Source organism: Pristiophorus japonicus, chromosome 8 (assembly GCF_044704955.1).
Source record: "Pristiophorus japonicus isolate sPriJap1 chromosome 8, sPriJap1.hap1, whole genome shotgun sequence".
Lineage (NCBI taxonomy): Eukaryota > Metazoa > Chordata > Chondrichthyes > Pristiophoridae > Pristiophorus > Pristiophorus japonicus.
The window spans coordinates 170,099,215-170,127,066 of NC_091984.1; the positions used below are offsets into that span (position 1 = coordinate 170,099,215).

General features: G+C 50.8%; 1 protein-coding gene across 1 annotated transcript; it reads right to left on the bottom strand.

The window, feature by feature from the left end:
* Window positions 1-753: 753 nt before the first annotated feature.
* Window positions 754-27,550, bottom strand: LOC139268217 (protein PML-like). The gene is made up of 6 exons (XM_070886266.1): window positions 27,486-27,550; window positions 20,911-21,407; window positions 19,218-19,795; window positions 17,739-17,812; window positions 3,015-3,249; window positions 754-1,588 (listed from the first exon to the last, which is right to left on the bottom strand). The coding sequence occupies exons 2-6, from the start codon at window positions 21,402-21,404 to the stop codon at window positions 1,545-1,547; spliced, it is 1,425 nt and encodes a 474-aa protein (XP_070742367.1). The 5' UTR covers window positions 21,405-21,407; window positions 27,486-27,550; the 3' UTR covers window positions 754-1,544.
* Window positions 27,551-27,852: the final 302 nt, after the last annotated feature.

Below are 27,852 nucleotides of genomic sequence, written 5' to 3' on the forward strand. Positions count from 1 at the left end.
GGTGGGTCTGTGCCCCGGATACATTGTATAACGTGTGGGGGGGGGGGGGGGGGCGGGGGGGGGAGTGGTCTCTGCCCCGGATACATTGTATAACGTGGTGGGCGGGGGGTCTCTGCCCCGGATACATTGTATAACGTGGGGAGTGGACTCTGGCCCGGTTACATTTCAATGCAAGGCGGCGAGCAGTTAAATGTCCTCGATACATACGAAGAATTATACATTCTCAGTGCAGTGCGGCACATTGTACAAATAGATGCCGGTAATTCCCTCTCGGCTTCGCCCGATCAGCCACTCTAACTTCGGCAGAAGATGGTCAGAAAGCTCATTTACAGGATGTAAGCAGGGTTTCTGCTGATCTCCCACCAAAGTTAGGGCGGCTATCGGGAAATTCCTGATCTGAATCTTTCCTGTGTCCTACTGCACGATGGAGGTGCAGCCCAGGACCCCCCGGGGTATAAGGCTCCATTTGCCTGGCTATGCCCTACAGATCTGATTCCAAACGAGCGATTATTAATTATTGATGTAAATAGACATTTTTATCTTGCTCCGAGAGCAACAGTCTGACATCTTCTTGTTCTTGGAAAGATTTTGGAACAGATTCCAAGCAATGCTTCAAAGAAATGATCGATATATAAGAACATAAGAAATAGGAGCAGCAGTAGGCCATACAGCCTCTCGAGCCTGCTCCACCATTCAATAAGATCATGGCTGATCCGATCATGGGCTCAGCTTCACTTCCCCACCCGCTCCCCATAACCCTTATCGCTCAAAAATCTGTCTATCTCCACCTTAAATATATTCAATGTATAATATATAGAATCTTACAGTGCAGAATGTGACCATTTGCCCCATCGTGCCTGGGCCAGCTCTTGGATAGAGCCATCCAATTAGTCCCACTCCCCCGCTCTTTCCCCGTAGCCATGCCTGTTTTTCCTTTTCAAGTATATATCCCATTCCCTTTTGAAAGTTACTATTGAATCTGCTTCCATCGCCCTTTCAGCCAGTGCATTCCAGATCCTAACGATGAGCAAGTTGCCCTACAAGGAGAGATTGAGTAGATTGGGCCCATACTCTCCGGAGTTTAGAAGATTGCGAGGTGATCTCATTGACACACACAAGATTCTGAGGGGGTTTGACAGGGTAGATGCTGAGAGGCTGTTTCCCCTGGCGGGAGAGTCTTGTACTAGGGAGCCTAGTCTCAGGATAAGGGGTCGGCCATTTAGGACTGAGATTTCTTCACTCAGAGGGTTGTGAATCGTTGGAATTCTCGACCCAGAGGGCTGTGAATGCTGAGGCTCTGAGAATATTTAAGGCTGGGATCGAGAGATTTTTGGACTCTAAGGTGGGAAGGTGGAGTTGAGATCGAAGATCAGCCATGATCTTATTGAATGGCGGAGCAGGCTCAAGGGCTCGTGTGGTCTACTCCTGCTCCTTATTCTTATTTTCTTGTAACATAGATTAACAAACATTTACATTGCATGCTGAAAAAAGCTGGTGTCTGTGGCTCTGGTCCAATCTGCCCATGGCCAAACTTTCACCGCCCACTAATCAGAGTTGGAATCTTCGGAATCTATTTGTATCAGCTCCACTGGAAAAGGAGGGAAGAGAAGATCAAAATTGGACATTGCGTGCGAGTGGGCACTCAGATATATCACAAATAATAACTGCACGCACATTGGCCCCGATAGTAATGGGGAGGCGGGGAAGGGGGAGGGGCTGATGAGTGATGGGGGAGGGGCCAGCGGGAGAGAAGGGGAGGGGCCAATGGGGGAGAAGGAGGTCGGAGCCAGTCGGGGAAAAGGGGGAGGGGGTGGGGGAGGGGCCAGTGGTGGCGAAGGGGGGAGGGGCCAGTTGGGGAGAAGGGTGAGGCGGTCAGGGAAGAAGAACGCGGCAATGCCGGGGTCCCGGTGGCCATGCCAGTTTTAACAGGTGCGCCGTTATTAATAAACATGGCCAGTGGGCAGGGTGGGAATGTTGCGGCCAGAGGCCACAGTGAGGACCGGGGGGGATGGGCACCGGCATTCAGAGGGAGGGAAGGAAGACTCCGGGCCCGATCAGGGGAGCTCTGGGCATTGTCGGCTGGAAGCCGGGGTTGGAGAGGCCTCCTTAAGTTCTCATTAAGTACTTTTGAAGTACAGGCATTGTTGTGTTGTGGGCGAACATGGCAGCAAGGTCCCACAAACAGCAAATGACCAAGGAATCCGTCATTGGCGGCTTAGGTTGGGGAAGGAATGTTGGCCACGACACTGAGAGAACTCCCTGCTCTTTGCTGAATAGTGACAGTGGGATCCTTTACTTCCACCTGACCAGGCCGAGGGGGCCTCGGTTTAACATCTCATCTGAAAGACGGTACCCTCCACTGCAGCACTCCTTCAGTACGGCACCAGACTGTGTACACAAATCCTGGCGTGTGGGCTTGAACACACAAACGTCGCACTCTGCAGAGGGGAGAGTGCTAATCATTAGCTCGACGTGTCAGCTTGGCTCAGTGGTAGAACTCTTGCTCCAGTTAGAAAGTTGTGGGTTCAAACCTCATCCCAGGACTTCAGCACATAATCTAGGCCAAGACTTCAGTTCGGCACATTGTCAGAGGTGCTATCGTTTGGATGAGACATTGAACTGTCTGGCGTCTGTCTGCTCAGTGGATGTAAAAGATCCCATGACGCTATACTAACAAGAACAGGGATTTATTTCTCCAGTGTCCTGGCCAGCATCTACCCGTCAACCAACAAAAGCAGCTTAACCTTTCATTTATTTCACTTGCTGTTTGTGGGATCTTGCTGTGTGCAAATTGGCTCCCACTCGAACAGCAGCAGTGATTACTCACCAAAACCAATTTATTGGCTGCGCAGTGCTTTGGAACATGCTGATGACACGAAAAGGTATGTAAATGCAAAACTCTTTTCTTTCTTGAAGAGCATAAGCATGCTCCCAAAAGTAAATAAAATTGAAGGAAAGAATGGATTTATTTAGTGTTAAAATTATTTGTGAAAATGTAAAGAATGTCAATTTACCTACTGTGTCCAGAGTAACAGAGGGCGCTTGTATCCCGTCACCCCCGGCACCTGAAGTCACACATTCGATGCGGGGCGTGGGGCTGTAGGCACGGTCGTCGGGCGAAGAGATGAAAACTCCCTCTGTGCTGTTACACGGCTCCTCTTTCACACACTGTTTTTTGGAGACTTGTGCCTCCCCCACTGCATCACATTTTCTTTTGTCGACGCTTGTTTGAGGCATGCGCGTCATATCCTGGAAAATCGGGTAGTTGTTTAAGCTTCTTATCGACAGAACACAAAGCCCACTCACGCGGAACCCGCGACTTCCCCCCCCGCCCCGTATTATCGCCAGACACATCCTCGCACATCCCCCTTCTTTCTGTCATTCCGATCCCAGCTTAAATCGAACGCAAATTCAAATTTGCAAAACAAAATTGTTCATGGTGGTTGAATGTTTCAAACCCCAGGGTGCACAAGTTGAAAGTGAGGAGGTTCAGAGTAAGTAGGGAAGTTCAGGCGGGATAAATCATAGAAACTTACAGCATGGAAGGAGGCCATTTCGGCCCATCGTGTCCACGCCGGCCGACCAAGAGGCTATCCAGCCTAATCCCACTTTCAAGCTCTTGTTCCGTAAACCTGTAGGTTACGGCACTTCAGGTGCCCATCCAGATACTTTTTAAATGTGGTGAGGGTTTCTGCCTTTACCACCCTTTCAGGTAGTGAGTTCCAGACCCCCACCTCCATCTGGGTGAAGACATTTCCCCTCAAACCCTCTACCAATTACTTTAAATCTATACCCCCTGGCTGTTGATTCCTCTGCTCAGGGAAATAGGCCCTTCCTATCCACTCTATCTAGGCCCCTCAATAAGGTCTCCCCTCAGCCTCCTCTGTTCCAAAGAAAACAAACCCAGATTACCCAATCTTTCCTCAGGAGGGAAAGGGCAGGGCAGGAGGAAAGTGAGCGAGGAGGGGATGAGCGAGGAGAGGGTGGGGCAGATGGGCAGAGGAGGTGAAGGGACAGAAGTGGCGGATGTGGTTACTATCGGGTTGCTTTGCTGCTTCTCTTGGCTGTGAAGGGGGGGAAGCAGATGGCGGATAAAGTCCTATAGGACCCTGGTTTACATACTAAACACAATCTACCAACTGAAACAGGTGGGAGCTTTGGCCGCCCGGAGGTGGGCACCAGTAACAGTGGCAGCAGACAGACCATGGGCCTTGATGGGGTGGTAAGGCTACCAACATCATCGACCCCCACAGCTCCAAATTCAGCAAGTTTTAATTGTCCCCATATGTAATGTATTTGCTTCATGGGTTCTTTGCTTAAGAATTCATAGCAGCACATTGCTATTAAGAACTAGTTGGTTTATTTGCAAAAGGTTTACCAATCAAGGCCCCGACCTGCGTGAGAACACCAGTGGCAGGTCGGGGCCATAAAAGGAGCGGTGAGCGGCCTCAAGAGCAGCATGGAGGCCCCGGGGAGCAGTGCGAGCTGGTGCAGGAGGGCGACGGCAGCGAAGAGGGTCGTCATCAAGGTCCAGATCGGTGATTGGAGCATGGGCAGGTACAGCAGGAGCAGCGAGGTCGGGGCGAAGGAGCGGCAAGAGAATGTAGAGGGACGTGATCGGGGCCCAGGAGAGGCGCGAGTCATCCTCGATACGAGGGACCTCCTATTTTGAATGAATGACATTACCAGTTCATCCACCAGGCTCACAACCACCTGCCTCATTGTGGATCCCCCGAACCCAACTGGCTGGGGTTTTATTGAGTCTGGTGAACATCATGTGACTGGCTAAGCCACTCCCAACTCAACAGCTCTACAGCTATTTTATTTCTAACTTTAAATCAAGTGCCCCCTTTTGGTGGGGGCACTAGAACCCACAAATTTCCAAATAAGACTCTAACGGAAACTTAAATCAAATTAAAATTTGGTTGCCGGGAGTGATGATGCACTCCAGTCCCTCCGGCGCCCACCTCTCACGGAAGACCGCGAGCGTACCGGTGGACACCACGTGCTCCATCTCCAGGGACACCCTGGCTCGGATATAAGCGCGGAAGAGAGGCAGGCACTCGGGCTGAACGACCCCCTCGACCGCCCGCTGCCTGGACTGGCTGATGGCACCTTGGCTGTGCCCAAGAGCAGTCTGACAAGGAGGCCCTCAGACCTACCCACTCCCCTCCGCACAGGGTGCCCAAAGATCAGGAATGTGGGACTGAAGTGTAACCAGAATTTGAGGAGCAGCCCCTTTCTACAACTCTTTGTTGGAAACAAAATTAACCAGTTAAATCAAGTGCCCCCCACTCTGGGGGACACTCCAAGCATTTTTCCAGGTCCTTTTTTGATTTTTGTGGGGGTTTTTTTATGGGGTTTCTTTTGTGTTTTTTCGGCTTTAAAAGCATAAATATATTACAAGTGCCCCCTATAAAAGGGAAGGGGGACACTAAAAACCCAGCAATTAAAACAAATTAAACTTTAAAACATATAAAGTCAAATTAAAATTTGGTTGCCGGGGGTGATGATGCACTACAGTCCCTCCGGCGCCCACCTCTCGCGGAAGGCCGCAAACGAACCAGTGGACACCGCGTGCTCCATCTCCAGGGACACCCTGGCTCGGATGTAAGCGCGGAAGAGAGGCAGGCAGTCGGGTTGAACGACCCCCTCGACTGCCCGCTGCCTGGACCAGCTGATGGCCCCCTTGGCCGTGCCCAGAAGCAGTCCTACGAGGAGGCCTTCGGACCTACCCACTCCTCTCCACACAGGGTGCCCAAAGATCAGGAGTGTGGGACTATAGTGCAGCCAGAAATTGAGGAGCAGCCCCTTTCTACAACTCTTTTGAGGGACAAAATTAACAGTTAGATCAAGTGCCCCCCGATCTGGGGGACACGGCAAACATTTTTCAACTGCCCTTTTTTAAATGTTTTTTGTTTTTTTGTGGGTTTTTTTTGTGATTTTTTTGGGCATTAAAATAATATATTTTACAAGTGCCCCTTATAAAAGGGGAGGGGGACACTAAAAACCCGGCAATTAAAACAACTTAAACTTTAAAACATATAAAATCAAATTAAAATTTGGTTGCCGGGGGTGATGATGCACTCCAGTCCCTCCGGCGCCCACCTCTCGCGGAAGGCCGCGAGCGTACCGGTGGACACCGCGTGCTCCATCTCCAAGGACATCCTGGCTCGGACGTAGGCGCGGAAGAGAGGCAGGCAGTCAGGCTGAACGACCCCCTCGACCGCCCACTGCCTGGACCGGCTGATGGCCCCCTTGGCCGTGCCCAGGAGCAGTCCTACGAGGAGGCCGTCGGACCTACCCGCTCCCCTCCGCACAGGGTGCCCAAAGATCAGGAGTGTGGGACTGAAGTGCAGCCACAACTTGAGGAACAGCCCCTTTCTACAAATCTTTTGAGGAAAACATAATAAATTAAAGGAGATGAGGAAAAGTGGAGGGCAGAGAAACCCAAGGCAAAGAACAAAAAGGGCCACTGTACAGCAAAATTCTAAAAGGACAAAGGGTGTTAAAAGAACAAGCCTGAAGGCTTTGTGTCTTAATGCAAGGAGTATCCGCAATAAAGTGGATGAATTAACTGTGCAAATAGATGTTAACAAATATGATGTGATTGGGATTACGGAGACGTGGCTCCAGGATGATCAGGGCTGGGAACTCAACATCCAGGGGTATTCAACATTCAGGAAAGATAGAATAAAAGGAAAAGGAGGTGGGGTAGCATTGCTGGTTAAGGAGCAAATTAAGGCAATAGTTCGGAAGGACATTAACTTGGATGATGTGGAATCTATATGGGTAGAGCTGCAGAATACCAAAGGACAAAAAACGTTAGTGGGAGTTGTGTACAGACCTCCAAACAGTAGTAGTGATGTTGGGGAGGGCATCAAACATGAAATTAGCGGTGCGTGCAATAAAGGTGCAGCAGTTATAATGGGTGACTTTAATATGCACATAGATTGGGTTAACCAAACTGGAAGCAATACGGTAGAGGAGGATTTCCTGGAGTGCATAAGGGATGGTTTTTTAGACCAATATGTCGAGGAACCAACTAGGGGGGAGGCCATCTTAGACTGGGTGTTGTGTAATGAGAGAGGATTAATTAGCAATCTCGTTGTGCGAGGCCCCTTGGGGAAGAGTGACCATAATATGGTGGAATTCTGCATTAGGATGGAGAATGAAACAGTTAATTCAGAGACCATGGTCCAGAACTTAAAGAAGGGTAACTTTGAAGGTATGAGGCGTGAATTGGCTAGGATAGATTGGCGAATGATACTGAAGGGGTTGACTGTGGATGGGCAATGGCAGACATTTAGAGACCGCATGGATGAACTACAACAATTGTACATTCCTGTCTGTCGTAAAAATAAAAAAGGGAAGGTGGCTCAACCGTGGCTATCAAGGGAAATCAGGGATAGCATTAAAGCCAAGGAAGTGGCATACAAATTGGCCAGAAATAGCAGAGAACCCGGGGACTGGGAGAAATTTAGAACTCAGCAGAGGAGGACAAAGGGTTTGATTAGGGCAGGGAAAATGGAGTACGAGAAGAAGCTTGCAGGGAACATTAAGACGGATTGCAAAAGTTTCTATAGATATGTAAAGAGAAAAAGGTTAGTAAAGACAAACGTAGGTCCCCTGCAGTCAGAATCAGGGGAAGTCATAACGGGGAACAAAGAAATGGCGGACCAATTGAACAAGTACTTTGGTTCGGTATTCACTGAGGAGGACACAAACAACATTCCGGATATAAAAGGGGTCGGAGGGTCTAGTAAGGAGGAGGAACTGAGGGAAATCCTTATTAGTCGGGAAATTGTGTTGGGGAAATTGATGGGATTGAAGGGCGATAAATCCCCAGGGCCTGATGGACTGCATTCCAGAGTACTTAAGGAGGTGGCCTTGGAAATAGTGGATGCATAGATAGTCATTTTCCAACATTCCATTGACTCTGGATCAGTTCCTATGGAGTGGAGGGTAGCCAATGTAACCCCACTTTTTAAAAAAGGAGGGAGAGAGAAAACAGGGAATTACAGACCGGTCAGCCTGACATCGGTAGTGGGTAAAATGATGGAATCAATTATTAAGGATGTCATCGCAGTGCATTTGGAAAGAGGTAATATGATAGGTCCAAGTCAGCATGGATTTGTGAAAGGGAAATCATGCTTGACAAATCTTCTGGAATTTTTTGAGGATGTTTCCAGTAGAGTGGACAAGGGAGAACCAGTCGATGTGGTATATTTGGACTTTCAGAAGGCTTTCGACAAGGTCCCACACAAGAGATTAATGTGCAAAGTTAAAGCACATGGGATTGGGGGTAGTGTGCTGACATGGATTGAGAACTGGTTGTCAGACAGGAAGCAAAGAGTAGGAGTAAATGGGGACTTTTCAGAATGGCAGGCAGTGACTAGTGGGGTACCGCAAGGTTCTGTGCTGGGGCCCCAGCTGTTTACACTGTACATTAATGATTTAGACGAGGGGATTAAATGTAGTATCTCCAAATTTGCGGATGACACTAAGTTGGGTGGCAGTGTGAGCTGCAAGGAGGATTCTATGAGGCTGCAGAGCGACTTGGATAGGTTAGGTGAGTGGGCAAATGCATGGCAGATGAAGTATAATGTGGATAAATGTGAGGTTATCCACTTTGGTGGTAAAAACAGAGAGACAGATTATTATCTGAATGGTGACAGATTAGGAAAAGGAGAGGTGCAATGAGACCTGGGTGTCATGGTACATCAGTCATTGAAGGTTGGCATGCAGGTACAGCAGGCGGTTAAGAAAGCAAATGGCATGTTGGCCTTCATAGCGAGGGGATTTGAGTACAAGGGCAGGGAGGTGTTGCTACAATTGTACAGGGCCTTGGTGAGGCCACACCTGGAGTATTGTGTACAGTTTTGGTCTCCTAACCTGAGGAAGGACATTCTTGCTATTGAGGGAGTGCAGCGAAGGTTCACCAGACTGATTCCCGGGATGGCGGGACTGACCTATCAAGAAAGACTGGATCAACTGGGCTTGTATTCACTGGAGTTCAGAAGAATGAGAGGGGACCTCATAGAAACGTTTAAAATTCTGACGGGGTTAGACAGGTTAGATGCAGGAAGAATGTTCCCAATGTTGGGGAAGTCCAGAACCAGGGGACACAGTCTAAGGATAAGGGGGAAGCCATTTAAGACTGAGATGAGGAGGAATTTCTTCACCCAGAGAGTGGTGAACCTGTGAAATTCTCTACCACAGAAAGTTGTTGAGGCCAATTCACTAAATATATTCAAAAAGGAGTTAGATGAAGTCCTTACTACTAGGGGAATCAAGGGGTATGGTGAGAAAGCAGGAATGGGGTACTGAAGTTGCATGTTCAGCCATGAACTCATTGAATGGCGGTGCAGGCTAGAAGGGCCGAATGGCCTACTCCTGCACCTATTTTCTATGTTTCTATGTTTCTAAATCAAGTGCCCCCCAATCTGAGGGACACTCCAAACACTTTTCACGTCCCCTTTTTTTTTGTTTTTTTTTGTTTTTATGGTGATTTTTGTGGGGTTTTTTTGTTTTTTTTGGTCACTAAAATCATAATTTTTCCCAAGTGCCCCCTATAAAAGGGGAACAGCCCCTTTCTACAAACCTATGAGCATACTCACAGGTGGATACGTTACACCGTGCTATAGCAGGAAAGTAACCACAGCAAGCAGTGTGTGTACATTAGCAGTACCATTGGTTGTAACTAAACTGTACTAGAATCATGACGTAGGCGTGGAGTGAGAGGAGGAACATTGGGCCCAAGTTTCGGGCCGCGCCTAAAACGGCGCAGCCCGGACCTGGACGCCCGTTTTTCGCGCCAGAAAGTGCGCCTAAAAAAAACGTACCTATTCTCCGGCTCCCTGCATGTCCTCTGGAGCTTGGCGCAGCGCAGCACGAGCTGTTGGGGGCGGAGCCAGGTCACTGCGCTGAAAACAGTGCCGGGACCTCTGCACATGCACGCTACAGTGGGCGCGCATGTGCAGTAGGTCCAGGCGCCCAAAGCTGTGGGAGAGGCCTGAAGCACGCAACCCCTAGCCCTGGCCAAATGGCCTCACTGGGGCTGCGTGAATAAGGCCCCCCCGGCAACCCGATCTCTGCTCCCCCCCCCCCCCCGCCCCCGGGACCTGCGCGACTCTCTCTCCCCCCTCCCCCCCCCGGACCTCCGCGACTCTCTCTCCTCCCCCGGACCTCCGCGACTCTCTCTTTCCCTCCCGGACCTCCGCGATCCCCCCTGAGACCCGACGCCACTTACCTGTAAAACCAGCCCAAGGTCTTGGGCCCGGCCGTTCAGTCTCCTTCTCTCCCTTCCCCCCCCACCCCTCTCTCCTTTCCTTCCCTCCCCCTCCTCCCTCCTTCCCTCCCCTCCCTCTCCTCCCTCCTTCCCTCCCTCCATCCTCTCCCTTCTCCACCCCCTCCCCCTCTCTCCACCCCCTCCTTCCCTCCTTACATCCTCTCCCTTCTCCACCCCCCTCCCCCCCTCCCTCCCCCATTCTCCCCCTCTGTTGGAGGACTCCCGGTGCTGCAGTCGGTAAGTAGAAAATGTTTTATTTATTGGTTTTTTAAATTTTTATTTTTTATTAATTTTTTTTGATTGATTTATTGGTTGATTTATTGATGTATTTATCATTTATTATTGATGATGGCTCTTTATTTGTAAAACTGAAGTGTTTAATGTTTGTAAACTTCCCTTTAAACACCCCCCCACCCCCCACGCCTGATTTGTAACCTACGCCTGATTTTCTAAAGTGTAGACAAGATTTTTTCGAACGTACAAAAATCTTCACTTACTCCATTCTAAGTTAGTTTGGAGTAAGTTTTCACTGCCTAAACTTTGAAAACAGGCGTAAGTGGCTGGACACGCCCCCTTTTGAAAAAAAAATTCTGTTCCAAAGTGAAACTGTTCTAACTGACTAGAACTGGAGCAAACTAAATGCCGAGAATTCAAATTTCTAAGATACTCCGTTCTAAACCAGTTGCTCCAAGAAAACAGGAGCAACTCAGGCCGAAACTTGGCCCCAAAGTGAGAGAGTAACCCGGTACCCTGAAAACACGCCTCGTTGAGTTTTCAACCTGGGGTCCCCCCTAGTACGTTCTTTTCAGGTACTACCTCTGCAGACACACCAGTAGGTGCGAGAATATCATCATCATCATCATTATAGGCAATCCCTTGGAATCGAGGAAGACTTGCTTCCACTCTTAAAGTGAGTTCTCAGGTGGCTGAACAGTCCAATACGAGAACCACAGACTTTGTCACAGGTGGGACAGATAGTCGTTGAGGGAAGGGGTGGGTGGGACAGGTTTGCCGCATGCTCTTTCCGCTGCCTGCGCTTGATTTCTGCATGCTCTCGGCGACGAGACACAAGGTGCTCAGCGACCTCCCGTATGCACTTCCTCCACTTAGGGCGGTCTTTGGCCAGGGACTTCCAGGTGTCAGTGGGGATGTTGCACTTTGAGGATGTCCTCGTAACGTTTCCTCTGCCCACCTTTGGTTCGTTTGCCGTGAAGGAGTTCCGAGTAGAGCGCTTGCTTTGGGAGTCTCGTGTTTGGCATGCGAACAATGTGGCCTGCCCTGCGGAGCTGATCGAGTGTGGTCAGTGCTTCAATGCTAAGGATGTTGGCCTGGTCAAGGACCCCAACGTTAGTGCGCCTGTCCTCCCAGGGGATTTGTACGTGCAAGAATAACACTGTTTATGAGGTGATTACACTGTTCATCAAAACATGTGAGTAGTGGGGCCAACAGTGCGAGTTTGTCGGACCACTGCCCGAGGTAGTCTGTGTAATGCACATAAATCAGCTGACCTCCAACCCTCTATAAACCTGAGCTCACCCAAAACTCGGCTGCCCGTGTCCTAACTCGCACTGAGTCCCGCTCACCCATCACCCCCTGTACTCACTGACCCGTGTCCTAACTCGCACCAAGTCCCGCTCACCCATCACCCCCTGTGCTCGCTGCCTGTGTCCTAACTCGCACCAAGTCCTGCTCACCCATCACCCCGTGCTCACTGCCCCGTGTCCTAACTCGCTCCGAGTCCCGCTCACCCATCACCCCCTGTGCTCACTGACCCGTGTCCTAACTTGCACCAAGTCCCGCTCACCCATCACCCCCTGTGCTCGCTGCCTGTGTCCTAACTCGCACCAAGTCCTGCTCACCCATCACCCCGTGCTCACTGCCCCGTGTCCTAATTCGCTCTGAGTCCCGCTCGCCCATCACTCCCTGTGCTCGCTGACCCACATTGACACCTGGTTCAGCTACACCTCGGTTTAAAAATTCCCTTCCTTGATTTCAAATCCCTCCCTGGCCTCGCCTCTCCCTATCTCTGTAACCTCCTCCAGCCCCACAACTCCCTCCCCTCCCCGAGATCTCTGCGCTCCTCCAATTCTCGCCTATTGCACATCACCAACTTTAATCACTCCACCATTGGCGGCCGTGTTTACAGCTGCTGAGGCCCCAAGATCTGGAATTCCCTCCCTAAACCTATGCGCATCTTTTGTCCTTTAAGACGCTCCTTAAAACCTGCCTCTCTGACCAAGTTTTTGGTCAATCTGCCCTCCTTAAGTAGCTCAGTGTCAAACTTCGTTTAATAACGCTTCGGTGAAGCACCTTGGGACATTTTCACTCGGTAAATCCAAGTGGGTGTTGTGAAGAGAAGCACGAGGCCTTGGCGGGAATCACAAGCTCCAGCAAGCAGTGAAAGCTACTGGTTGGCCATGGAGGACCAGCATTTCCTTCCATCAGCAGCGGGGAAAGGCTCCAGTCTTTACAGGTCAAAGTGCGTAGGAGGAGGAGGACGACTGCGTGACCTTAAGGAAAGGGAAGGGGAAAATTTTGTGCTTTTCATTACTGGGTGCCCTCCTCAGTAAGGACTGGGTGCTTAGTGACTGGAGCACTGCTCAATCTCATGAAAGATGGTGTGGCGGGAGGGGAGGGGGGAAGAATACAAATGATTTTATGGCCCTAATGAGTCTCGCACACAATTCAGGCTCACAACTCCCATTGTGCTGGATAGCTGCGCGGGCTGTACTGGGTACAGCAGGCATGTCATTGGCCTCAGGCCCTGCACTCGACAATACAGAGCCCACCGACACTCGATAATACAGAGCCCACCGACCTCGACCCTCGATCCTCGATAATACAGAGCCCACCGACCTCGACACTCGATAATACAGAGCCCACCGACCCTCGATAATACAGAGCCCACCGACCTCGACACTCGATAATACAGAGCCCACCGACCTCGACCCTCGACCCTCGATAATACAGAGCCCACTGACCCCGACACTCGATAATACAGAGCCCACCGACCTCGACCCTCGATAATACAGAGCCCACCGACCTCGACCCTCGACCCTCGATAATACAGAGCCCACCGACCTCGACCCTCGATAATACAGAGCCCACTGACCCCGACACTCGATAATACAGAGCCCACCGACCTCGACCCTCGACCCTCGATAATACAGAGCCCACCGACCTCGACCCTCGATAATACAGAGCCCACCGACCCCGACACTCGATAATACAGAGCCCACTGACCTCGACCCTCGATAATACAGAGCCCACCGACCCCGACACTCGATAATACAGAGCCCACTGACCCCGACACTCGATAATACAGAGCCCACCGACCTCGACCCTCGGCCCTCGATAATACAGAGCCCACCGACCTCGACCCTCGATCCTCGATAATACAGAGCCCACCGACCCTCGATAATACAGAGCCCACTGACCCCGACACTCGATAATACAGAGCCCACTGACCTCGACACTCGATAATACAGAGCCCACTGACCTCGACACTCGATAATACAGAGCCCACTGACCCCGACACTTGATAATACAGAGCCCACCGACCTCGACCCTCGATCCTCGATAATACAGAGCCCACTGACCCCGACACTCGATAATACAGAGCCCACTGACCCCGACACTCGATAATACAGAGCCCACCGACCCCGACACTGGATAATACAGAGCCCACTGACCCCGACACTCGATAATACAGAGCCCACTGACCCCGACACTCGATAATACAGAGCCTACCGACCCCGACACTCGATAATACAGAGCCCACCGACCCCGACACTCGATAATACAGAGCCCACTGACCCCGACACTCGATAATACAGAGCCCACTGACCCCGACACTCGATAATACAGTGCCCACTGACCTCGACCCTCGATAATACAGAGCCCACTGACCCCGACACTCGATAATACAGAGCCCACTGACCCCGACACTCGATAATACAGAGCCCACCGACCCCGACACTCGATAATACAGAGCCCACCGACCTCGACACTCGATAATACAGAGCCCACTGACCCCGACACTCGATAATACAGAGCCCACTGACCCCGACACTCGATAATACAGAGCCCACCGACCTCGACACTCGATAATACAGAGCCCACCGACCCCGACCCTCGATCCTCGATAATACAGAGCCCACTGACCTCGACCCTCGATAATACAGAGCCCACTGACCTCGACCCTCGATAATACAGAGCCCACCGACCTCGACCCTCGATAATACAGAGCCCACCGACCCCGACACTCGATAATACAGAGCCCACTGACCCCGACACTCGATAATACAGAGCCCACCGACCCCGACACTTGATAATACAGAGCCCACCGACCCCGACACTCGATAATACAGAGCCCACTGACCTCGACCCTCGATAATACAGAGCCCACTGACCCCGACACTCGATAATACAGAGCCCACCGACCCCGACACTCGATAATACAGAGCCCACCGACCTCGACCCTCGATCCTCGATAATACAGAGCCCACTGACCCCGACACTCGATAATACAGAGCCCACCGACCCCGACACTCGATAATACAGAGCCCACCGACCCTCGATAATACAGAGCCCACTGACCCCGACACTCGATAATACAGAGCCCACCGACCCCGACACTCGATAATGCAGAGTCCACTGACCCCGACACTCGATAATACAGAGCCCACTGACCCCGACACTCGATAATACAGAGCCCACCGACCCCGACACTCGATAATACAGAGCCCACTGACCTCGACACTTGATAATACAGAGCCCACCGACCTCGACACTCGATAATACAGAGCCCACTGACCTCGACACTTGATAATACAGAGCCCACTGACCTCGACACTTGATAATACAGAGCCCACCGACCTCGACACTCGATAATACAGAGCCCACCGACCCTCGACCCTCGACCCTCGATAATACAGAGCCCACTGACCCCGACACTCGATAATACAGAGCCCACCGACCCCGACCCTCGATAATACAGAGCCCACCGACCCCGACACTCGATAATACAGAGCCCACCGACCCCGACACTCGATAATACAGAGCCCATTGACCCCGACACTCGATAATACAGAGCCCACTGACCCCGACACTCGATAATACAGAGCCCACCGACCCTCGACCCTCGATAATACAGAGCCCACTGACCCCGACACTCGATAATACAGAGCCCACCGACCCTCGACCCTCGATAATACAGAGCCCACCGACCCCGACACTTGATAATACAGAGCCCACTGACCCCGACACTCGATAATACAGAGCCCACCGACCTCGACCCTCGATCCTCGATAATACAGAGCCCACCGACCCCGACACTCGATAATACAGAGCCCACTGACCCCGACACTTGATAATACAGAGCCCACTGACCCCGACCCTCGATAATACAGAGCCCACTGACCCCGACCCTCGATAATACAGAGCCCACGACCCCGACACTCGATAATACAGAGCCCACTGACCCCGACCCTCGATAATACAGAGCCCACTGACCCAGACCCTCGATAATACAGAGCCCACTGACCCCGACACTCGATCCTCGATAATACAGAGCCCACTGACCCCGACACTCGATCCTCGATAATACAGAGCCCACCAACCCCGACACTCGATAATACAGAGCCCACTGACCCCGACACTTGATAATACAGAGCCCACCGACCTCGACCCTCGATAATACAGAGCCACCGACCTCGACCCTCGATAATACAGAGCCCACTGACCCCGACACTCGATAATACAAAGCCCACCGACCCCGACCCTCGACCCTCGATAATACAGAGCCCACTGACCCCGACACTCGATAATACAGAGCCCACCGACCTCGACCCTCGATAATACAAAGCCCACCGACCCCGACACTCGATAATACAGAGCCCACCGACCTCGACCCTCGATAATACAGAGCCCACCGACCTCGACCCTCGATCCTCGATAATACAGAGCCCACTGACCCCGACACTCGATAATACAAAGCCCACCGACCCCGACACTCGATAATACAGAGCCCACCGACCTCGACACTCGATAATACAAAGCCCACCGACCCCGACACTCGATAATACAGAGCCCACCGACCTCGACACTCGATAATACAGAGCCCACCGACCTCGACCCTCGATAATACAGAGCCCACTGACCCCGACACTCGATAATACAGAGCCCACTGACCCCGACACTCGATAATACAGAGCCCACTGACCCCGACACTCGATAATACAGAGCCCACCGACCCCGATCCTCGATAATACAGAGCCCACCGACCCCGACACTCGATAATACAGAGCCCACTGACCTCGACACTCGATCCTCGATAATACAGAGCCCACCGACCCCGACACTCGATAATACAGAGCCCACTGACCTCGACACTCGATAATACAGAGCCCACTGACCTCGACACTCGATAATACAGAGCCCACCGACCTCGACCCTCGATAATACAGAGCCACTGACCTCGACACTCAATAATACAGAGCCCACTGACCCCGACACTCGATAATACAGAGCCCACTGACCTCGACACTCGATAATACAGAGCCCACTGACCTCGACACTCGATAATACAGAGCCCACCGACCTCGACCCTCGATAATACAGAGCCACCGACCCCGACACTCGATAATACAGAGCCCACCGACCCCGACACTCGATAATACAGAGCCCACCGACCCCGACACTCGATAATACAGAGCCCACCGACCCCGACCCTCGATAATACAGAGCCCACCGACCTCGACCCTCGATAATACAGAGCCCACTGACCTCGACCCTCGATAATACAGAGCCCACTGACCTCGACCCTCGATAATACAGAGCCCACTGACCTCGACCCTCGATAATACAGAGCCCACTGACCTCGACCCTCGATAATACAGAGCCCACCAACCCCGACCCTCGATAATACAGAACCCACTGACCTCGACACTCGATAATACAGAGCCCACCGACCCCGACACTCGATAATACAGAGCCCACTGACACTCGATAATACAGAGCCCACTGACCGACGTCAGCCCACGTAATAGAGCATGAAGAAAAACAAGCGTGGTATCCTGTTTATCACCTCTGCCGGGAGGAGAAGCACGTCAGGGAAAGCATTCACCATGTGACTGCCATATACACCTTCCATCAGGACAAATACATCCACCTCCTGACCAGTGATGTACAGCAGGACCCAGTCTGGAAAGGACCTGGAGTGAGAGCGGGGAGCTTTGCTGGTCCGACCAAGCGTTGAGTTTGGTGTGGAACTTGTCAGGAGACTCTGGACATGACACGGACCCATCGCCGTTTGTTGCTGACAAAGTCCAGGCACCGCATCCATCGCTAATTGGTCCCACTCTTAACTCAGTGTTGTAAAGTCATATTGCAAGATAATAAACTGCTTTCAATCCTTCTTCACTGTAATAATGATGTATATATTTACCTCTTGACAAGATAATACAGCAGGATTGTGTCCAGGCAACTGTGATCTTCCATCTGAAACTGATTCATGTCTCACTGAAAGGAAATAAATTAAACACATTTATAGGTGGTTATATGCAACCCGTTCCAACACATGAATGAACTGATTAATATCATTGTAATTACATCATTCATTCCTGGAGTTGGCCACATTAACAAACTGAAGCATAATGAGAATCATGGGAGATCAGAGCGCCATAGCCAATAACTGGAGAATCCCAATGTACATACACATTTATACTCCCCTCCCTTTATGATTAGAGTTCTTTACACCAATAGGTGCCTTGCTTTTGAGGATATGTGCTGCCATTGGAATTTCCCCATGGTTATTGTCAAAGTGCTATGGATGGTAGGGGAGCGCTCGCTCAGAGACCACCCCCTCACAACACCTCCCCCCCGCCACCGCACACACACACATCCCCCCCCCCACACACAGCCCCCACCCATACTCCCCACACACACACTCCCCACACACACACTCCCCACACACACACACTCCCCACACACAATCCTCACCCATACCCCCCACCCACACACAACCCCCCCCACACACAACCCCCACCCATACCCCCCCACACATAACCCCCACCCATACCCCCCCAAACACAGCCTCTACCCATACCCCCCCCACACACACAATCCCCCACCCATACCCCCCAAACACAGCCCCCACACACAACCCCCACCCATACCCCCTCCCACACACACACCCCACACACAACCCCCACCCATACCCCCCCCACACACAACCCCCCACCCATACCCCCCACACACAGCCCCCCACCCATACCCCCCCACACACAGCCCCCCACCCATACCCCCCCCCCACACAACCCCCACCCATACCCCCACACACACACACAACCCCCACCCATATCCACTCCACACACACAACCCTCCACCCATACCCCCCCTCCACGCACTACCCCCCACCCACACACTAGCCCCCCCACACACACCCCCCTCACACACACACACACACATCCCTCCTCCAATGTGAATATAAAACTAAGCAATCCTCCACGGAGGGGTACAGGGTGAGGGGTAATTTGCTGGGAGGGGTACAGGATGAGGGGTAATTTGCTGGGCGGAGTACAGGGTGAGGATTAATTTGCTGGGAGGGGTACAGGGTGAGGATTAATTTGCTGGGAGGGATACAGGGTGAGGGGTAATTTGCTGGGAGGGGTACAGGGAGCAGTCATTTCTGTTGGAAGGTGCAAAGGACGTCTGGCCTGGGAACCTCCTACTGACTGTTCCTGCCGATGACGGGTGTGGCGACTCCAAGCCACAGTCCCACGGTGAGCACTAACTGACTCCGTGCTCTGGGCCAGTGTGCTCAGTCACTGCTCTCCGAGTTCAGGGCAATTATTGCTCCAAACTACTCGCCATTCAAAGCAACCAGGACGCCCGGTACGCAAGGGGAGTCCTGGGTAACACTCACATTTTGTGATGATCAAATTGCCCAGCATGTTCTTCGGATATACCCAACACTCCTGAAAATCGATGACCGTGTTCTCTGTGTGAAAGTCCAATGGCCTCTCTTCCCGCAGGCGGTGAAGGGCGGATTTGATTGTCCCTTGTAGCTCCAACACCTCCTGCTCTGTGGCGTAGCGAAGCAGCTGGGTCACCAGTCCCTTGCTGACCATCATCCTTTTCAGCACGTTCTCGGTCCTGCTCAACCTTTGTTGCAGCTTGTGTGTGTTGATGGCGTGCAGTTCCTTCAGCTCATTCAGCAGCCTGCTCTCCTCCTCCTTTACCTTTTCGATGGCAGCAGCCACTCGGGCCCTGATGAGTTCTTCCATCTTGTACTTGTCGTTATTCAGCTTGTCCACCAGCATCTCCAGCTCCCCCTGCGTTTTGACAAACTTCTCCTTGTTCTCTTGCACTGCGCCCAGCATCTCTCGTAGCTCGTCCTTCTGTGCAGCAATCTGCTTCCTGATGCCACTGCAGCGATGGTCCTTGTGTTCCAGCACCAAGCACAGGACACACAACCACACTGAGCACGTGCTGCAGTACAGGCTAAACACAAAGTGCAAGTTCTTTCAGACAATTGCATCCAAACAGACGTTATATTCTGTGCTTTGCTGCCCAGCACTTTCCCAGGGATTGGTAACACCCCCCCCCCACCCCAACATCACACATGTTCCCGCAGTGACAGACTGGTGCACCGTCATCACCCACATTCCCCGAGGGACAGACTGATCCTGTACCCCCACATTCCCCGAGGGTCAGACTGACCCTGTACCCCCACATTCCCCGAGGGACAGACTGACCCTGTACCCCCACATTCTCCAGTGACAGACTGGCCCTGTACCCCCACATTCACCAGGGACAGACTGACCCTGTACCCCCACATTCACCAGGGACAGACTGACCCTGTACCCCCACATTCACCAGGGACAGACTGACCCTGTACCCCCACATTCACCAGGGACAGACTGACCCTGTACCCCCGCATTCAACAGGGACAGACTGACCCTATACCCCCACATTCACCAGGGACAGACTGACCCTGTACCCCCACATTCACCAGGGACAGGCTGGCCTTGTACCCCCACATTCACCAGGGACAGACTGGCCCTGTACCCCCACATTCACCAGGGACAGACTGGTCCTGTACCCCCACACTCACCAGGGACAGACTGACCCTGTACCCCCACATTCACCAGGGACAGACTGGCCCTGTACCCCCACATTCACCAGAGACAGACTGGTCCTGTACCCCCACACTCACCAGGGACAGACTGACCCTGTACCCTCACATTCACCAGTGACAGACTGACCCTGTACCCCCACATTCCCCAGTGACAGACTGACCCTGTACCCCCACATGTCCCGAGGGACAGACTGGCCCTGTACCTCCACATTCCCCAAGGGACAGACTGACCCTGTACTCCCACATTTCCTGCTAACGGGTCCATTAGGCGGGTAAGAACGTGGCCTAAGTTAGGCTCTCCCTCTCACGCTATGTGTGGGGCTCAGTTACTTTCTATCCAGCAGCTATCCAATGTTCCTGGAAGCCCTGTCTCTCAGGGTTGGTGAGCTACGAGTTCCGGGAGACCCAAATGAAGAGAAAATTAAAATAAAAAGCTTGAAAGGAAACAGTCAGGCCACCCTTCAGGAGGCCACATTACCTGAGTTGCTGATCATCGTGAGTATTGCAGAAAAGGTGCTTTGGTTTTCGTAGAATCTTCAAGAACTCATCAGAATCCAACTTCCTCAATGTCCCCAAGGTCTGAACATGCTTCTTGTGATCAGTCATTAGCACTTGATGTGTATGGAGGCACTTTGTACACAGCATCTTGTCACACTCCAGGCACATGAACTCAGGAGAGGAGCTATCCTCACACGAAGCACAGCACAGTGTCGTGCTGGCCAGGATTTGCTGCTGCTTGCTTATTTTGCTCTGTAAGTTTGCCACAAGTATGTTGTCCTGTAAGGAAACGAGGCTTCCCTTGGTCACCATCTCACAAATGGGACACGTGACCCCTTTCTCATTACATTCGTGCTGTAGGCAATCTTCGCAAAAGGTATGGAGGCACATCAGAAGCTTGGGCCTAGTGGCAGGCTGGTTGCAAATCAAGCATTGGAAATATTCCTCGACCCTTGCCTCCGAGCCTGTCGCCATAACCTGAAACAAGAAATAACCGGTCAAGACAAACCTGTTTCTAAAGATGACCTTGTTATGTCTATAATGTACTTATGAATGACTCCACAAGGCAATGTGTTGTACTGGAGTGACCTTGGTCCTTTATTCCATACTCCAGAGTGCTGTGCAAGCATGGTGTGCAGCCTTTTATACAGGGCCCTGCCACCAGAGCAGGAAACCCCCCGGTCTCCACCAGTTGCACCCTCTAGTGGTGCCAGCATGTATGTACACGATGTGAACCTTATGGATAGTACATCAGGTAAACAAGTCTCCATCTTATACAATCTCACAGTGACTACACATAGAGTACATCCATAGTCAGCATATGCAACAGACCTGAGCCACGCGGTGGCCTGTGATTGGCTTGTTGACAGGCGAATGCAGATATCCGGACGGGACAAGACAACGGCCTGTTGCTGGCAGGCTTGGGGTTTTCAGGCAAGTTGGACAATTTGGAGAAGAGCAGTTCTAACATCCCTGCAGCAATGCAAGAGGGACTCCTCAAGCTGCTGTCCACAGGCATGTGCGGAGAGCCCCGACAACTGAAGCACAGAATCTATTGCTCTCATGCATATTGTGACTATTGAAAGCTGTTTACAGCTGCTTGTTACTCTGGGTTGGGCAAAGTACAATATAGCACCATAGGAACAGGCATGGACCATTTAGCCCCTCGAGTCCATTGTGCCGTTCAGTTATATGATGGTTGATCTGAATTTCAAGTCCATTTACCCGCCTTCACTCCATGGACTAGACTTTCCCTAAAGCCCCCCATCGCCTGATTGCTGCCCAGAAACACCGCTAAGGTTCTGCAACTAAAGCTGGCAAAAATTTCCACAATAAAGGTAAGAAATATCGCCCGGTGAGAAAATGGATCTTGCACCAAGATTCTCGGCGGTTAAAGGCGAAACTAGGTGAACCAGTTGATGTGGTATATTTGGACTTTCAGAAGGCGTTCGACAAGGTCCCACACAAGAGATTAATGTGCAAAGTTAGAGCACATGGGATTGGGGGTAGTGTACTGACATGGATTGAGAACTGGTTGTCAGACAGGAAGCAAAGAGTAGGAGTAAATGGGTACTTTTCAGAATGGCAGGCAGTGACTAGTGGGGTACCGCAAGGTTCTGTGCTGGGGCCCCAGCTGTTTACACTGTACATTAATGATTTAGATGAGGGGATTAAATGTAGTATCTCCAAATTTGCGGATGACACTAAGTTGGGTGGCAGTGTGAGCTGCGAGGAGGATGCTGTGAGGCTGCAGAGCGACTTGGATAGGTTAGGTGAGTGGGCAAATGCATGGCAGATGAAGTATAATGTGGATAAATGTGAGGTTATCCACTTTGGTGGTAAAAACAGAGAGACAGACTATTATCTGAATGGTGACAGATTAGGAAAAGGGGAGGTGCAAAGAGACCTGGGTGTCATGGTACATCAGTCATTGAAGGTTGGCATGCAGGTGCAGCAGGCGGTTAAGAAAGCAAATGGCATGTTGGCCTTCATAGCAAGGGGATTTGAGTACAGGGGCAGGGAGGTGTTGCTACAGTTGTACAGGGCATTGGTGAGGCCACACCTGGAGTATTGTGTACAGTTTTGGTCTCCTAACCTGAGGAAGGACATTCTTGCTATTGAGGGAGTGCAGCGAAGGTTCACCAGACTGATTCCCGGGATGGCGGGACTGACCTATCAAGAAAGACTGGATCAACTGGGCTTGTATTCACTGGAGTTCAGAAGAATGAGAGGGGACCTCATAGAAACATATAAAATTCTGACGGGGTTAGACAGGTTAGATGCAGGAAGAATGTTCCCAATGTTGGGGAAGTCCAGAACCAGGGGTCACAGTCTAAGGATAAGGGGTAAGCCATTTAGGACCGAGATGCGGAGGAACTTCTTCACCCAGAGAGTGGTGAACCTGTGGAATTCTCTACCACAGAAAGTTGTTGAGGCCAATTCACTAAATATATTCAAAAAGGAGTTAGATGAGGTCCTTACTGCTAGGGGGATCAAGGGGTATGGCGAGAAAGCAGGAATGGGGTACTGAAGTTGAATGTTCAGCCATGAACTCATTGAATGGCGGTGCAGGCTAGAAGGGCCGAATGGCCTACTCCTGCACCTATTTTCTATGTTTCTATGTTTCTATGTTTCTATGAAACGGGTGGTTCTTACCGAAGTGGACGGTAAGTATTTAAAATTTAGACCGAGGCTGCGGTTGGGCCTAGGGAAGGGGCGAAACTCAAAAAATATTTTTTCACTTAAACAAAAAATAAAAAGTTATAAAACAAACATTCTCCAGACACGTTTTAACATAATTGCTGTTTTAGAATTTAAAAAATAATTCTAAAAAAACCTTTAACTTACCTTTCTTTGCAGGGTACTCACTTATCGAGCAGTGAGGGATCGTGGCGGAGGAGCGGCGAGAGATCGTGGCGGAGGAGTGGCGAATGAGGTTACGGGGCCCAGAAGAGCCGAGGGCTCAGGGGCAGCACGGGCCAGCCCACACTGCGATATGTGTGTGCACTAGGTCTGTGCAGCAGAGCAGGTCTCCAGTCATCCTGGTTAACCCCTGCCACTGGACCAAGACCTAGCTCTGTCAAGCCCGTGTGGTGGCTGGTGTACAACGGCCACCACACGTTAAAAGAAAATCCACGCACAGGCATCTTCCACCCCTCAATTGGAGTTCAGGACCTGGAACATGGGGTCCTTCATTTAAACACCTGTGAACCCATCCCTTTTCGGCGTGGAAGCAAGTCATCCTCGCTTCGAGGGGTTGCCTATGATGATGACTCACCTACCGCCTTGTTCAGGCAGCTTTCCCTGGGTGCTTTCCTCGGCGGTGTGTACGGGTCCCCGTTAAGGCCAAACGTCGAGCCTGGCGGTATTCTCGGCGGTGCACGAGGGCGGTTTGCTCCCCGGCGGACTTTTCAAAATGTGGACGGAACCCTTTCAAAAATAAAGAGGAAACTGTCGCCGGGCGGGTTTTCATCAAACAACAGCCGTACCGCCGAGAAAACCGCAAGGAATGAAGAGGAAAGTCTCGCCCCATATCCCTTGATGCTCTTGTCTAATAAACATCGATCGATCTCAGTCAGGAACATTTCAGTTGCCCCCCCCTCCCCCAGCATCCAAAGCCTTTGGGGGGGGAGTTCCAGATTCCCACCACCCTGTGTGTGTAAAGTTGATTCTTGACTTCACTCCTGAAAAGCCCAGCTCTAATTTTAAGATTATGTCCCTTTTTTTGGATTTTTATCGCATCCTTTTATCATTTTAAACAACAACAACAACAACAACTTGTATTTATATAGCGCCTTTAACGCAGTGAAAGGTGACTAAAAGCTTGGTCAAAGAGGCAGGTTTTAAGGAGTGTTTTAAAGGAGAGAGGTGGAGAGGTTTAAGGAGGAAATTCCTGAGCCAAGGGCCCAGACAGCTGAAGGCACAGAAGTGGGAGATGCACAGGAGGTCAGATTTGGAGGACGCAGAGTTCTCAGAGGGTTATGGGCTGGAGGATGTTACAGATTTACAGCTACAACAACAACTTGTATTTATATAACACCTTTAACGTAGTGAAACGTCCCAAGGTGCTTCACAGGAGTAATGTGAGACAAAAAAATTTGACACCGAGCCACATAAGGAAAAATTCGGGCAGGTGACCACAAGATTGGTCAAAGAGGCAGGTTTTAAGGAACATCTTGAAGGAGGAAAGAGAGGTAGTGAGGCGGAGAGGTTTAGGGAGGGAATTCCAGAGCTTATAAAGTGAATGATTCACATTTCCCACATTGAACTCCATGTGCCACAGTGTTAGCCACTCATTTAATCTGTAACTTGCTGCTCCCATAAAGAAAGAAATTTATATATCGCCTTTCACAACCACCGGAGGTCCCAAAGCGCTTTACAGCCAATGAAGTACATTGGGAGTGTAGTCACTGTTGTAATGCAGGAAACACGGCAGTCAATTTGTACACAGTAAGCTTCCACAAACAGCAATGAGATAATAGAAACATAGAAAATAGGTGCAGGAGTAAGCCATTCGGCCCTTCGAGCCTGCACCGCCATTCAATAAGATCATGGCTGATCATTCAACCTCATTACCCCTTTCCTGCTTTCTCTCCATACCCCTTGATCCCTTTGGCCGTAAGGGCCATATCTAACTCCCTTTTGAATATATCTAACGAACTGGCCTCAACAACTTTCTGCGATGGAGAATTCCACAGGTTAACCACTCTCTGAGTAAAGAAGTTTCTCCTCATCTCAGTCCTAAATGGCCTACCCCTTATCCTTAGACCGTGACCCTGGTTCTGGAACTCCCCAGCAACAGGAACATTCTTCCTGCCTCTAACCTGTCCAATCCTGTCAGAATTTTATATGTTTCTCTGAGATCCCCTCTCATTCTTCTAAACTCCAGTGGATACAAGCCCAGTTGATCCAGTCTCTCCTCATATGTCAGTCCCGCCATCCCGGGAATCAGTCTGGTGAACCTTCGCTGCACTCCCTCAATAGCAAGAACATACTTCCTCAGATTAGGAAATCAAAACTGAACACAATATTCCAGGTGTGGCCTCACCAAGGCTCTGTACAACTGCAGTAAGACCTCCCTGCTCCGATACTCAAATCCCCTAGCTATGAAGGCCAACATACCATTTGCCGTCTTCACCACCTGCTGCACCTGTATGCCAAACTTCAATGACTGATGTACCATGACACCCAGGTCTCGTTGCACCTTCCCTTTTCCTAATCTGTCACCATTCAGATAATATTCTGTCTTCCTGTTTTTGCCATCAAAGTGGATAACCTCACATTTGTCCACATTATACTGCATCTGCAATGCATTTGCCCACTCACCTAACCTGTCCAAGTCACCCTTCAGCCTCTTAGCATCCTCCTCACAGCTCACACCACCACCCAGCTTAGTGTCACCTGCAAACTTGGAGACATTACATTCAATTCCTTCATCTAAATCATTGATGTAATGATCAGATAATCTGCTTATTTTTGTTATGTTGATTGAGGGATAAATATTGGCCAGGAGAACTCCCCTGCTCTTCTTCGAAATAGTGCCATGGGATTTTTTACGTCCACCTGAGAGGGCAGACAGGGTCTCGGTTTAACATCTCATCCGAAAGAAGTTAGTACACAAAGTACTGAAATGGACAGATCAGGTTTTATTCCACGCTATTAACGTTTCTATAATACCTTTCAGGATGTCCCAAAGCACGTCACAGGCAATGAAGTAGCCTTGAAATGTGGTGACTGTTCTAATGTAGGCACAGTCAGTGGCCCACACGCAGGGATGGGAAGGCAGCCAATTTGCGCACAGCAAGATTTCATAAACAGCAATGTGATAATAAGCAGATAACCTGTTTTTTGTTATGTTGATTGAGGGATAAATATTGGTCAGGACACAGGGGAGAACTCTCCTGCTCTACATAGAAATAGTGCCCTGGGATCTTTCACGTCGAGCTGAGAGGGCAGATGGAGCCTCGGTTTAACATCTCCTCTGACAATGCAGCACTCCCTCAGCACTGCACTGGAGTGTCAGCCTGGATTATGCAGGGCCCAGGGAAGGTGCAGCACAGGCCAGCCCACACTGCGATATGTGTGCGCACTAGGTCCGTGCAGCAGAGCTGGTCTCCAGTCGTCTTGGATCACCCTTGCCACTGGACCAAGACCTAGCTCTGTCAAGCCAGTGTGGTGGCTGGTGTACAACGGCCACACATGTTAAAAAAATCCACGCACAGGCATCTTCCACCCTTCAGGATGTAGTTCGGGATCTGGAATGTCAGGTCCTTCAATGAAACATCGGTGAACTGAACCCTTTTTGGTGTGGAAGTGACACAAGGGACTGCCCAATACTATACCATGTGCTCAAACCCCTGGAGTGGGACTTGAAGCTTCTAACTCAGATGAGAGAGTGCTGCCCACTGAGCCACAGCTGACACATTCTTTCTCTAAGGAAATGTCTCTCTCTCTCTCTCTCTCTGTCTCAACAGCATTTCACAAACTGCACAGATTTCGCAGACGTAGATCTCTGACCCAGATCACCCATGGCACCACTTAGCGTGTAATACTTACAGCTGAATTAGTGACTGCTCCTGTCAGTGAATGCTTCTCACTCAGTATGTTGCAGCCTGGGGAAACGAAACTTAGATTTGTGAAAGTGGCTGAGGGGCAGGGCTGGGTGACTGCACAGAAAGCAGGCTGCTGATTGGCACAAGGGCGTGCGTGCATGACCAGGGACCAATCATGATCTTCTCAGCAAACAACATTTGATTCATTCGGCAGTTGAGCAAGAGTTCCACTTTCTGGCAGTAAGGGTTGGGGGAGGGGAGGGGAGGGGAGGGATCACCAACTGTAACCACAGCACTCTGCTGTGATTTCAATTACGAGTAGTTGTGATGTGGAGATGAAAACAACCAAATTTGAGAGAATTTATCACTTG

Coding starts and splice junctions, on each gene's coding strand:
- LOC139268217 (XM_070886266.1), bottom strand. CDS start 21,404: ATGGCGACAGGCTCGGAGGCAAGGGTCGAGGAATATTTCCAATGCTTG. Junction 17,813..19,217: donor CAATTTGATCATCACAAAAT/GTGAGTGTTACC, acceptor ATTTCCTTTCAG/TGAGACATGAATCAGTTTCA. Junction 1,589..3,014: donor TGTTACTCTGGACACAGTAG/GTAAATTGACAT, acceptor CTCCTTTTCCAG/TGGAGCTGATACAAATAGAT.